Raw genomic sequence first — 14,474 nt, 5'->3', positions numbered from 1 at the left:
TAACTGAGCCTTCCCGGGTGCTATGCACTGAATGTCTGTATCCTGCATGATGGGATTAGTGCCCTTATAGGAAGAAACATAAGCAAGCATGCCTTCTCTCTCTCTCTGCCGTGTGAGGATATAGCAAGGAGGCGTCCGTATGAGAAACCAAGAAAAGAGTCCTCATCCAGTCCCAACCATACTGGCAGCCTGATCACAGACTTCCCAGCCTCTAGAACTATGAGGAATAAATTACTGTCTAAGCTACCTGGCAATTCATTATAATTTGTTACAGCAGCCTGAGCTGACTAAGGCACCAGGCCACCTAAGTGACTTGACTACCTGCTCGCTCTCTTTGCTGTCCAGACCATGGGGACCCTGGTTCTCTGCCCCTTTCTTTGGTCGCTCCTTCCCTGTGTGCCATCCTTCCTGCAGTCTGCAGCCTGCGCTGCTCCTTAGTCCACTGTTCTTGGCCATCTCTTCCATCTGTGAGCACTCTCTCCTCCTTCACTCTGGGATGAGCTCACTCCCTCCTTTGGTAGCAATTACAATCTATGGCAGTGGGGCCTGACTTTGGACAGACCCACACACCCCCCTCCAGAGACTCTGAGTGATTGGTCTGGGATGCAGCCTGGCCATAGAGCATTCTGGAAGCTCCTCAGGGCATTCTAATATAGACCACTGGGCAGTAAAGTGTTGGTTAGCTCTAACAACCCTGCACATCCCAAAAAAAGGACTGGTCCTTGACCAGCTCTTGAGAGGTGCTTGACCTCTAAGCCTTTGGAATATTCTGCCTTCTAACAATGTTTTTGTAAGCCTGAGGCTTTGGGCCTTGCTGTATCAATTTGATTTCTCTAGGGGCTGAAGCCTGAGTAGCTGGGGTCAATCCCCCAGGAGCTGCATGCCTGCATGACTGACCCCTCAAGAAAAACCCTGAACACTAAGGCTTGGTTGGGCTTCCCTGGTTGACAACACTTAGCATGTGCTGTTACACATTATTGCTGGGAGAATTAATCATTGTCTGTACAACTCCACTGGGAAAGGATAATTGGAAGCTAGTGCCTCGTTTCTCCCTTTTCCCTTTCTGGTTTTAACCTGTATCTTTTCACTGTAATGATCCATAACTGTGGATCATTAGACCACAGTTAGGCTTTTCTAAGTCCTTTGGGTCCTTATAGCCAATCACTGAACCTGTGGCTGGTTGGGGATCCTCTACACAACCACAAAGACCAGGAACACTGAGCTGCAATATACACATTGCTGGGCCGCACTCCAGAGATTCTGATTCAGTGTGCCTGGGGAGGGCCTAGGAACCCATGTGCTTAATAAGTTCCCTGGGGCCTGTGATAGGCAGGCAGTATTGAGAGACATGGATTAATGTGCTGATGACTTCCAATCAGTCTCAAGCTCTGGTATGTCCACTGAACACGTCCACTCAGATGGCCCACACACCCCTCCGCTCCCCCATACCATGCTCTGCTAACATTTCAGTGAATACGGGCTGCATGGCTGCCTGTCCCCTCTCCCTACCCCATAAAGGCCAATCAGTCACCCAGTCCTCCCAACCATCTCCAGAGTCTCATCCCTTCTTCCTTTCCTCTTTGCTTCATCCACTAGTTCCATTTCACTTGGCCACACTGTAGCCAAACTGGAATCTGAGTCTGGTGTTTCCCTTTGGGAAGCCGCTCAGTGGCTCCCTATGTACATGTGGTTCAAACTCTTGGTGGCATTCAGGGTCTTTCTTGGCCTTTCCAGGCTCCCCTCTCGCCACAACACATACTGTCCCTTCCAGCCTTGGGGCATTCCTTGCAGCCTCAGAATAGGCCTCCCTCCATCTGCAATGCCCTTTGCCTCCCTCTGTACATCCTGTCTTAGGCTATTCACCAGCCTGCATTTCAATTGCTCATTTGCCTGCCTGACTCCCTCTCTATGCCAGCACCTGGCAGCCTCATACAAGTCCCTTAATAATTGTATGTTGAATAAATGAATGAATGAATGAGAATCTTGTTCATCTGAGTCCCCAGGGCCCAGCATGGTGCTTGGTACACAGTAGGCTCAAATAAACGAGAGATGAATAAATGGATTTTGCATACCCTCCCAAACCCACCTGCCTTCCTTCTTCTCCCCTTGTTTCTGTCATTCTCCTTTATCACTGAGGACCTTTTTTGGTCATACTCTGATTCTGCTATCCAGGGGCACTTCTGCAGAAAGTCTCAGCTGCCTCCTCATTGTTCCTTTCAACTCCAGCCCCAGCAGATAAGGAACTGAGGGCTTGCAGGGGATCAGTTGAGAAAGACTGCAAATCAGTGACAAATATCTATGTAGAGCTGAACTTCGTTTGAACCTCCCACAAGCCCAGGGAGGGTGGTGATATTCTCCTCAATTTACAGATGAGGAAACTGAGGTTCAGAGAGGTTGAGTGCTTGCACATAGTAGCATGATAGCAGAGATGTGATGGGAGCACAGACCTTCAGCAGCACATCTTTGTGCTCTCCCTTTCAGCCAGACACCAGGGGCCTTGAAGGCCACAAAAGGATTTTGGTCTTTGGGTAGTTCAGTGCTGCATTCCCTTTGCCAGCCTTTTCTTCTTAAATTGCTGCTCCTGCTGCTCAATGATTTCCAGTCCCAGGTGAAAGGAACACAATTTTGTCACTGTGTCAAGGCAGAAACAAGCTCAGCACTGGGAAAGGAAATCAAACTCTTTTTGGAGAAAGTCAGATGGGACGTACCCCTTTTAGGACCACCTGGCTGTGCAAGTAGGGAGCCCCCAGACCACCTGCCACAGGCCAGCTTCCTCAACAGCAGGGTGTGCCCCCAGGCCCTGCATTTCTCCTTCTCCCCAGAGACCTCCCTCTGCCTGATAAAGCTCCAGCTCTTGGCAGGCACTCAAGGCCTTCTCTGATCCCGATGTGACTGTAGGTCAGACACATTCTACATGAACAGAATATCACCCATGGGGCTGAACCCCACATAATACCTTCAGTGTTTGCCAGAGGGACTATGGGGTCTGGGTTGACCCATCTCCTTGGGAACAGCTTAACTGAGAAATGCAAACTACCTTCCTGGCTGCCCCGGGGAGGAGGAGTCAGGAGGGTAGCACAGGCAGCACATCTCACAGGACTCCAAATTCAAGTCCTGCCACTGCCCCTGTCTGGCAGCCTTCCCTTCTCTTGGTCTCTGTTTCTCTTTCTGCCAAATAAGTGAGTTAGACCAGATCATTTTTAAGAGCCCTTCCTTCTCCAGCATGCACAAGTGAGAACACACCTCTCTTAGATGCTGTTCTATTAATTACACTGGTCAGCACTATCACTTTTCAACCAAAGGCTTTACCTTTGAGTGGCCAGCCCTGGACCTTGCATTGTAAAAACTTGGCACTGACCATTTGGTTTTGAATCACTTCAAAAGGTCAAGTCCATCCCTATCCCTTTAGGACCAGCAGTACCAAATCTTTCTCTCTGGTTTGTAAATACGGCCATTTCCTGCCTCTCTGTGGAACCTCTGCTCTGATCGGACTGGCATCTTCATTGTCCCCAATGCCTTTATGATCCCACTTTTGAGGTCTTTAGGTCCCTCTCCTCTGCCTGTCCAGATCCTCTCTGTCCTTCAAAGACTCCTCATAAAGGCCATCCCTGATGATGGCTTCCACGAGTAAGTCCTCTCCTCTGATAGCCCGCAGTGTTTATCTGTTTCACTTTATTCATTTATTCATCCCTATACCTACTCACGTTATTGAGTACCTGTATTAGTCTGTTCTCACACTACTGTAAAGAAATACCTGAAACTGGGTAATATGTAAAGGAAACAGGTTTAATTGGCTCCTGGTTCTGCAGGCTATTCGGGAAGCATTGCTGGGGAGACCTCAGGAAACTTAGAATCACGGAGGAAGGGAACAGCCTTCCAGGTTTTCTTCGGCGCTGACTCAGGGCAAAGAGATCCAGGCTCAGAATTTCTTCTCCAGCTTCACCCTGATGAAGCTGAGGCACTCCTCCGCTCTGGGTGGGGCCAGCCTAGGGGCCAGGCACATCGGGCACCTCCTCCCCATGGACTATAGCGCCAATGCCATTGCCTTCTATTCCTACACCTTTTCCTAGGGGGCTGGTCCCGGCTCCACCTACTCCAAGCTCAGTGGACACTGGGTCTGGAAGGAAGGAGTCTTTTGCTTCCTTTCTCCTTTTTACAAAAACAAACATAGAAGAAAATAAACGCACTTTATCCACTCCCCAATTGGACTGCATTATCAAACACAGGCGCTGTGTACATCCTCCGTGCACCTGCCAGCAGATATCCTGGAGGGCTCATGAGTGGATTTAGTCCAAGATTTAAAGCCCCGCCCCCAGGTGCTCAGCCTGTGATCTGCATCCACTCAGCATGCACTTGGGCAGATGATTTGTCTGTGTGCTACCCTTCCCCCCACATTACCATACATATGCACTGTGTGGCTGCCAGTTAATCTGTGACCTGTTTTCTCCTGTCGTGTCAAGTAGGTAACGATCCCTGGTGACCACAGTCACCAGAAACAAGTGTTCGCCATGCAGAACATCACAGGGAGTACCTTAGGCATATCACACCCTCTCCTGAGACTCCATAAGGGCTAGGGTACAATTCTAGACTGGGAGCATCTTTGCCTCACTGGATTTAGTAACTGCAGGTAAGCAGGACATTTTGAAGTTTTTCCTATGAATGAGTTGTTGAAAGGTTATGAGGATGGCTGAGATCCAAGAAAACCAACTAGGTACCGCTCACCTCGGTGGCCGACTTATTCCTGGCTACTACTAGCCTGGCTCTGCTTGCAGTGTGACACTATGTGTTGTGTGTCCCTGGGAATGAGGAGCATCAGTGAAGAGCAGACATGATTCCTGTCCTCTGGATACCATAGTTCGGCCAGTGAAGGCAAACCTGAAGCTTCGGTTCCACAGCCTGTGCTGCTTGGTGAAGACTAAGGACAGGAGTCTTGATCCACAATAGCTGCCTCTCCAGGTGTTTTATTAGAGGCATGTGGATCACGTCCTGCACATCAGTTCTCCAACTTACAGACATCAGTTATTCTAGAGTTTGTTTTAAAACAGGGTTTCTGTCTACTCCCCTCTTCCCCTGCCCTAAGGCATCTGATGATAATAGGTTAAGGATGGGATGGGGAATTTTCATTTCTATTATACTGAACAGCTTGAGTAATTTCTGCTGCAGAGGTCCAGTATCTGCACTTGAGGGAGCTCTACGCTACAGCTGGTAAGTTCTGATTAGGCCTTCGAAGACATCTTGAATACTACCTTGTTGCCCAAGTCAGATGACAATGTTCTTTCACAGTGTAGCATTCATGTAGAACAGAATGGTAACAGCTCTCCTCCCATCAGCTCTGGCCCAATACTGCAAGCTGGAGCTTTGAGCAATAAGAACTCCAGCCAGGTCCCTTCTGAAAGAACAGCCAGCCATCTTCACATCCAGCTATGACCAAATCACTGTGGTCTAGCACTCAGCAAGTCTCCAGTCCAGCACCTGGTAAAAAGCTTGCAGAGAGAACAAGGACACAGCAGAGGCATCTTTGCTATATCCCACAGTCTTGAAAAACTGTTAGGTTATTAATGAGTGGTGAGCTTCGGAGATTTTTAAAAATATGCTCTCAGGATGAGGATCAAACAGCATTTTGGTGAATATTTTATTCACCAAATGCTTTAAATATTATGTAAATATTTTATTCGCCAAATGCTTATAAATTGGAGTTTATAACTACTGAGACCTACTCATGTTCTTCAGAATATGGCCATCACTTTTCCTTAGAATTGTCTAGACTGCAATAATTCCAATTGGACAGTGGAGGTTTTAGTGGAGGAGCACATCTTGACTTTTTTAGTCCCAGCATACGTGTTAAAAAAATGCTGAAAAAAGGCAGTATTAAAGTGCATAAGGTCAGATGTGTTCCTAGTTCCTGTCACATTTAGGAGATGTGATGAGGTCCCTTACTCCCCAGTTATTAAGCCTCTATTAGACAGGCTGCAGTGCAGAAAATCACAAGTGATTTTTAAAAATTTTATTTTACAGGCCCGGTGCGGTGGCTCATGCCTGTAATCCCAGCACTTTGGGAGGCCAAGGCAGGTGGATCACGAGGTCAGGAGTTCGAGACCAGCCTGGCCAACATGATGAAACCCCATCTCTACTAAAAATACAAAAAATTAGCTGGGCGTGGTGGCAGGCACCTGTAATCCCAGCTACTCAGGAGGCCGAGGCAGGAGAATTGCTTGAACCCAGGAGGTGGAGGATGCAGTGAGCCGAGACCACGCCACTGCACTCCAGCCTGGGCAACAGAGTGAGACTCTGTCTCAAAAAAAAAAAAATTTTTTTTTTATTTTACAGGTAGGGTCTCACTTTTGCTTAGGCTAGAGTGCAGTGGCATGATCACAGCTCACTGCAGCTTTGAATTCCTGAGCTCAAGTGATCCTCCCACCTCAGCCTTCCAAGTAGCTGGGACTATAGGCATGTACCACCACGCCTGGCTAATTCTGTCATTTTTTTGTAGAGACAGGTCTTGCTATGTTGCCCAGGCTGGTCTCAAACTCCTGGCTTCAAGCAATCCTGCTGTCTTGGGCTCCCAAAGTGCTGGGATTATAGGTGTGAGCCACCATGCCCAGCCCATAATTGATTTTTGCTGAGTTTCTCCCCCTTTAATTTTAAACTTAGTGTCCTTTCCCCAACAAACTATCAGGAGCTATCCATGGGATTTTGTATTACCAAGGCATTAGAGATGTATACATTCATCTCATCTGAGCCTGCAACAGCCCTGTGATGACAAGAGAACTTGGAACAAGCATTGGAATGAGGTTAGCACTGCCTTATCTCCCTGTGTGATCTCAGGGATAGTACAGCCTCATCTGTCCCATTCATTCGGCAAATATTTACTGAATGTCTTGTAGGTGTGATGAGTACTCTAGGGATTAAAAATAAGTACATGTTTTTCCCAGTAGTGAAAATTCATGGAACTGCACGCAAAATATCTGTACCTTTCTGTAACATCATACTTCAACTAAGTTAATGAAATTTTATCTTTAATGTAATTTTTAAAATGAATACACCATCCACCTCTTCAAGAAAGTTACATTCTAATAAACTCTATATACACAAAACTACATATAACTATACTATTTTAAAAAGCTGTAAATAGGCAAGCTCAGAATACCCCAACCTCCACCCTCTGCTTTTAGGAAGGAGGCAAAGAAATGATAGGGCTCAGCAAAACCCATGGGCCCTAGGCTAGTCCCATATAATTTTTTAACCATATGATAAAGCCCCTCAAGAAATCACTGGGAGATTTGAGCAAGGTTTAAGTTGAAATAATTAGGCATCAGCAAACCATAATCACAACAGCAGGGATGTGGCTGCTGCTCCAAATCTGCCTAACGAAGGCAGCACAATCTTTAATACCTGTGCCGCTTTGTAAATGGAGACAGGATACTCTCTTTTGAAAGCTGAGATTCCCTGTCCAGTCTGGGGGAGGAAAAAATGGGCCTGGTAACCCTCATAGCCCCTGTCCCTAAGAGAATGCTTGACATGTAGCACGCTCTCAAACTTGTTCAATAGTTGAAAGGCAGATACGGAATACTTGTTTTCTAGGTAGGTTGTCAGTTTTGCCCAGAAACAGGAAAACAAATGCCTAGTTTCCCTTCTAGCCCAATGATGTCACTGCCTCTTTGTTCAAAGTTGGACATAACAATTGCCACTACTGGCGACCATGTATTAAGTGCCTATTATGTGCCAGGCAGTATTTTAAAAATCTGTCGTTACAGTTCCGGGGGACAGGTGCTGCACCTTTACAAATAGAGGTTATTTGTAAATAAAGTGCCGGCCAATGGCACAAAGTAGTGAAGGTGGGATTCACTCAGGTCTGTCACTTCCAAGCCCATGTTTTCTACTTTGCAACCCTATTTGAAAGGAAAACTGCAACTAAGATTATGACCCATGAGACAATTTATGTGTGAGACAAAAAGTTTCACACCTCCCCCCACCCCAAACACACACGGTATAACACAGTGACCCAACCTTAGGCAAAAGGGTACCACTGCCAGCAAATGCATTTAACATTTTATTGAGATTCTCAACAGCTGCCATTTGGTTTGTATAGCAAATTTTTTACAAAGTAACTTTTTTCCATTTTTGATATTTTTATGAAAATTATTTTCTTCAGTTTTAAAGCCCTGTCCCTCCCCCAAAGAAGGATTAATAACTACCAAGTAATGATTATTTAGGAGAAAAACAAAGGCAAAAACAGCTTTATAAACACTTGTGAAACAGGGGTAAGTGTCCGAAGTCAAGACCTTCTGGGCCCAGTGGAGGTGCTGGGCTGCTCCGGGACACCATCACCACTTCACCATCCACAACATCCTCAAGAGCTGAGCAGCCCTGCACAGACCCTGGGGGGCTTCCTGTTCCACAAGCTCCACTCCCTTTTTCCTCTCCATCTTTGCTGTTGGGCCTCCCCTCCAAATCTGCCTAACAAAGGCAGCACGATCTTTAATGCCTGTGCAGCTTTGTAAATGGAGCCAGGATACTCTATTTTGAAAGTTGAGATTCCCTATCCAGTCTGGGGGAGGAAAAATTATCCAATGTAGCATGGATGGTTTCACTTTCTTGTCCACTCAGACACATGCTCATACTTATTAAATGGATTTATTGGATGCTTCAAAAGTCCTGATGTGTAGCAGCACAAAAGTTCCTTGTAAAAAAAGAAGTTGCAAAATTATAAAAATTTCTGCGGCAGTTCTGGCTCTGGATGACAAAGCTCATTCTGATTAGTAGTTTTTTTGACATGCACAGCAGCTTCCCCTATAAGTCCTACGTTTGGAGGGTTCCGTTTAGACAACAGGAAGTTGGAATCCAAGTTTAAAAGGCTCTCTGCTGACAAAATGTGGTACATCCATCAACAGAATTCTACTCAGCAATAAAAGGAACAAACTACCAAGACGTTATCTGTCATGGACAAACCTCAAAAACATTAGCTAAGTAAAAAAGCCAGACCCAAGGGACCACATATTGTATGATTCCATTGATTTGAACTGTCCAGAAAAGGCAAATTTATAGAGAAAGTAGATTAGTGGTTGCTGGGGGTAAGAACAGGATTAACTGTAAAAGAGCATGAAGGATCTTATTGGGAGGGATAAAAATGTTCTAAAACTGAGTAATAGTTATAGCTACACCACTGAGGGAAGTTACTAAAATCACTGAAATGTACACTTGAAATGGGTGTTTTATGATATGTAACATATGCCTCATTAAAGTTGTTTTAAGAAAAGGATTCCCTGCCTCCCAAACCATCCTTCAAGCATTAAACATTTTTGGAGGCTCATAATCAACAGGACAGAATAACTACTTAGTGATGATTTACAGAGTGAAATATTTTACTGTTTCATAGTAAGCACATTTTAGTAACTGTACACTAGTACAATGTTTTTAAGATTTTATCTCATTTTTGTCATATTAGCCTAAAATGTTTATTTTTATTTAAAAACTAGCCAATAGGAAGGTAAGATTGGGGAGAAACTCAGTAAATGTCACAAAAGAGACTCCTAGTAACACAATCTGAGGGAGCTTTTTCTTTTGAAATAAAGATGGTGCATCTGTCCCTTTACAGATTTCTCTCCTGTCCCCTGGGACTGGGGAAGGTGAATCTCCTGCCTGACACCTTGTAGAGATTAGTGTATCCAGCTATTCTATTGCCACAATGCCTCTAAAAACCAGACTGACTGGGAACAGCAGTAGGGGGTTGGCCAGTGAGGGCAGGTGACCAAGTGGTGTGCAGGAAACTCGCATGTTTCCCTGGGTTGGCTTCCTGCTCCCCTGTCCCTGTCACCAATAGCAGCTTCATTGTGAGAAGATTAAAACAAAGGAAAAAAACCCAAAAAAACTGTTTCCAAATTGTAACTAACCAAGTCTGTGTAGGAAATTCACAAGGCAGCAGAGCAGAGGCTGCAGAGGTGCTCTGTCTACCGGGAGAACTAATGATCCCTGTGAGCAATGCAGGGTGCAATGAGTCACATGGGGAAATGTGGACAGAGGCAGAAGGACATCAAGGCCCCCACTGCACACCACATTAGAGTCAATCCTCCTGTTCTTCCCACCCACTTCGCAAACTAATGACGTCCGCGTTATCCCAGAGAGCGGCTAGGGACACTCAGTCCTTCCCAATATGTGGACATCTCCAAATCTTGGTCAAATCTGTCAGATTTCTAACACTTTCAATACCTCAATATCACCTAAACTGAGAAAGATTATTAGCCCGTGATGGTGGGACCCTTATTGACGAAGGCCTGCCCCCTCCTCACAGTAGGGTAGACTCCTGGGTTCCCGATGGTTCAGGAGCCTGGGCTGTCATTTGTCTACCTGGGGTTTGCAGCAGCCCTAGTACAAGAAGATTCATTCGTGCTGTTTACTTTGGCAGCCTCTTCACACAACTTTCCTCTCTAACACGTGTTAATTATCAGAGTATTCACCTCACCTCCTTACTTCCCAGCTTCTCCAAAATGAAAGCAATAGTAATAAACAATTTGGAAAATGTTGCTTAGTATTTTAAGCCATGGTTAGCATTATAACCTTAATTAAAGAGACCCCAGGCTGGGGTGGCTCACCACACCCAGCCTATAATCCCAGCACTTTGGGAGGCTGAGATGGGAGAATCACTTGAGCACAACAATTCAAGAGCAGCTTGGGAAATAGAGCAAGATCCAGTCTCTACAAAAAATAAAAATAATAAAAATAATTAGCTGGCCGTGGTGGTGCGTACCTGTTGTCCCAGCTACTTGGGAGGCTGAGATGGGAGGATTGCTTGAGCCTAGGAATTTGATGCTGCAGTGAGCTATGGTCATACCACTGCACTCCAGCCTGGGTGACAGAGTGAGACTATGTCTCAAAAAAAGAAAAAAAAAAAAGAGGGACCCCAGCTGCTGTGACTTTGGAAACTAAAGGTGTTACAAAGGTCAAGCCTTTCCTTAGGATTGTTTCTGGTTTCACCCTTATGTGATTCCCAAAACTCAACTATTATTGTCAGAAACTGGCCCAAAGACCCAGGGCTGCATTTGCCCAGGCCTAGGCTGTATCCTTGAATTTTCTGCTGCAGTTCAAAGGCCTAGAGAAACTGAAAATGCATTCATTTGGGTTTTTTTCCCTTGAAAAGAAAGAGATAAATTATTTTCGTCTTGGAATTTTAGAGTTGAATAAATAATCCCAATAATTACAGATCAATCACTAATAAACTAACATTGGGACCAGCCAGATTGGCAACTGTTAAAAATACATGTTCCATTTCTATACAAATTCTCAAACTTCTAGTTGCCAATTTAAAAAAGTTTAAACAAAGTAGTGGCTTAAATTCAACATCAAAATTACCCCTTATAAATACAAGTCTTACCATTAAAGGGTAAAGGTGTCCAGTCTGGCTTGCTGGTTCTTCTTTTGTGAGAAAAGTTACTGACAGCCGGAGGCTCCCAGCCTTTCCCCAGTGAAGGTCCAACAAGACACACATGCATTTTCTGCTAAGAAGGTAGCAAACTCTAACTAGCCTGTGTCGTGAGTGACAATTGTGCCCCCACCTCCCAACATAAATAGATGGCAAAAAGAGTTGGACTACAAGAGGAACCGCCGGAAGCAGAGTCCTATGCATTTAAAAAAGAATCAATTTGCTAGCTGCTTCCTATACCTGGAGTCGGCATGTTCAGTGTCTGAAGAAGACTAGAAATGCCAGCCCTCAGTGTCCATGCTAAACTCGCAGGAAGTTTTCATAGTCCTGAAGACTGACATCCAAAACAGACCAGCACAGCAGAAGGAAAGACAAGCTCCTTTCTCTCTGCAATCCCAACGCATTTCTAACAGCCTTCGGAATTCTGAGCTTGGACAGGCTCACGAGGATGAAGGAGGAAAAGCAGTCCCAGAAGGGAGAGATTTCCTCTATGCACTTGCAATGCCCTTTCCTTTTTAGAGGAAACAACCCAGCTGAAAGCTGAAGCTTGAATAAAGAAGTTTCTTTATTCATAGTCCTCTCTGAAAAAGAGTTAACAGTTTCATTCTCTCAACATAGAGGCTTTGGGAATTAATGTGTCTGTCTGGTAATGCAAGTTCTCTAAGCTACTCTCCTATGACATGTGACCTAACAAGGAAGGCAATTTTTTCAAATGATATAATCCTACAGACTCAAATAGGAAAAAATGTGTATTTTAAATCTGGCATTAGCTTATCACTGTTCAAAAAGTCAACGAGAGCTCATAAGGAGAATTTCTTCAGCTTTCCATACCCTAGTCCTTTCCTTCCAACCTCTGTCCCACAGCCACATACTGAATTTATACCAACTTTGTTTCAAGTTACATATCTTTTCCCTATTAGGCCTATCACACAGCACAGAAGCAATCAGAAAGAAGCCACTATTATCTTCAGGGCTCTCCAATTCCTCATCCCTGGGAGAATGGCCTGGATGGCTCTCCTGTACCCCACACTGCCATCTACATCTCTATACACGAAGGTAGCTCCTGGCACCCAGTTTAGTTCCTTAGGGGTAGCAACAAAAGACCCCAGCAAGTTAAAGGCAGGAAAGACAAAGAAACACACCCTAAGAGGTCAATCTACAAAACTTGCAAAGCTGGGTATGTGGGAACAGTAAAATGTTTTAATAGCTGAAAAGATCCCAGAAGGTCAGGTACACAGTCACATGGGTCAAGCAGGACTCACTTTCCTAGGCTGATTTTGAGTTCCTTTCCATAATTCTGTAATGTGGGAAGAAATATCCAAACTGTGAACTGAGCTTCTTACTAGTGTCCTGAAAAATATTTCCTTAAAAAAGTGCATAAACTTGTCTGAGGGAATTAAGACACCAGGAAGACCAAGTGTTGATGAGGCTGGAAAAAAAAACTGTCCAAATAAAATTAAGACACAACAGATTCAAGGATGACTTCTGCAGGCTCATGCTAATTGCCAGCACAGCAGGCCTCCCCTATGCCTTTGGTAGCAGTATCTTTTCTTAAAAAGGAGGCTGGGGAATAGACTTCATGAAAGATGAGGTGGCAGATCAACCCTAGTGCTCTTCTACTTATAAATGGTGAGTCTGATGGTGGTGGTGAACACAGGCTTATGAACAGGACAACAGTAACTAAATGACTCAAGTGACAACCACCATCACAGCCCTACCTTCTGATTTACAACTTTCAACAATCATCAAAAGTTACTGTAAACTAAGTACTTTAAGTCTGTGTTTTCTTGAATGGGGTTCAGGACAAACAGGCAAGGGCTTGACAGGACATTGGTTATCTGAGTTCATTGCAGGAGACCCCGGGGGGGGGGCAGCTGAGCCTCAAATTCCAGTTTGCACCACCTGCTCTTTCTGCTTGTCCCTTTTCCCATCCAACTCAATAGATTCCACAAAAAGCTCTCCAGGTGCTCACTGTCCCTGATAAGTATACAGCAGGGTGAGAGGGGCATTTCCTAAATATCCAGTTTTTCTTAGTCAGCTTATTTTGTTTAAATACACACCACGGAACACTTCTGATGAAGGGGGGAAAATGCAATTTCCTTAACTCGAAAGAGCTATTTAAAAAAACAAAACAGGAAACTCCCCAAACAAAAGTCAGCAGAACAAAATAGAAATACTCAGAGGCTTAGAATAAGACTGAGCATATTAGTTACTCAGAGTCACAGTATCGTGAGACCACCACTCCCCTTCCCGCTGTGCACCCCTCGCCCGCCCCATCCCCCTCTTCAGCTCCACCATTTTGTGCATTACTATCCCCAGATGTGGGGACAGACAAGTCTTCCTCAAAGCTTTCTCGGCTCAGTACTTCTCTCCTGGAATAAACTCCTTGGCATCTGGGTTCAGGTTACTTTTGCTCTGAAATAAGAACCAAGAGATAGTAAATCCTAAGGCAAGCTGCATTTTAAAACTTACCCAGTCCATCATTATCAGTACCTTCCCTTAGCTTTAGGGAGAGAAAGAAAGAAAATTCCTTGTAACTCAGGCTGTTATTGCTAGGTTATCTCAACTGCACCTGACATAGCCCTGAGCAAGCTCATCTTCTCCTTCCTTCTTTGGACTCTTGTTTCCTTCCTGATGCTTTCCAAAATCTCATCAGAGGCCTGTAAGTTCAACTCCAAGAAGAATTTTTCAATTCACTGAGTACCTTAACTTGGTGAAAACCAGGGTACTCCATCAGACCAGGTTGGATACCACAGTCTCTATTTTTCTTCATCTTTCTGTACTCTCTTTGGTTCTCTACTCTCTTGTGAATATCCAAAACCTTAGCAAACCACAGGGCAAGATTGTTCAGAATATGAGTTGTGTGAAAACTATATTGCTCACAGACTTTTTTTTTTTTTTTTTTTTTGAGACAGTCTTGCTCTGTTGCCCAGGCTGGAGTGCAGTGGTGCAATCTTGGCTCACTGCAAACTCCGCCTCCCTCTGCCTCCCAGGTTCAAGCAATTCTCCTGCTTTAGCCTTCCAAGCTGGGACTACAGGCGCACACCACCACGCCTGG

The 14,474-nt window shown here is 44.9% G+C and overlaps 1 protein-coding gene across 4 annotated transcripts in view; it reads right to left on the bottom strand.

Moving 5' to 3' along the window:
- Nucleotides 1-8,037: 8,037 nt before the first annotated feature.
- The window catches only part of PAIP2B (poly(A) binding protein interacting protein 2B), a 44,086-nt gene continuing 37,649 nt past the window's right edge, over nucleotides 8,038-14,474 (bottom strand). For all 4 annotated transcript variants that reach the window (XM_001139063.7, XM_009442643.5, XM_009442642.4 and 1 more), the window contains one exon: nucleotides 8,038-13,831. In XM_001139063.7, coding sequence (XP_001139063.2) covers nucleotides 13,775-13,831 — 57 coding nt within the window. In that variant the 3' untranslated portion in view covers nucleotides 8,038-13,774. The remainder of the gene's footprint in view (nucleotides 13,832-14,474) is intronic.

This window comes from Pan troglodytes, chromosome 12, assembly GCF_028858775.2.
Source record: "Pan troglodytes isolate AG18354 chromosome 12, NHGRI_mPanTro3-v2.0_pri, whole genome shotgun sequence".
NCBI classification, from domain to species: domain Eukaryota; kingdom Metazoa; phylum Chordata; class Mammalia; order Primates; family Hominidae; genus Pan; species Pan troglodytes.
This window is presented reverse-complemented; position numbering and strand designations above follow the sequence as displayed.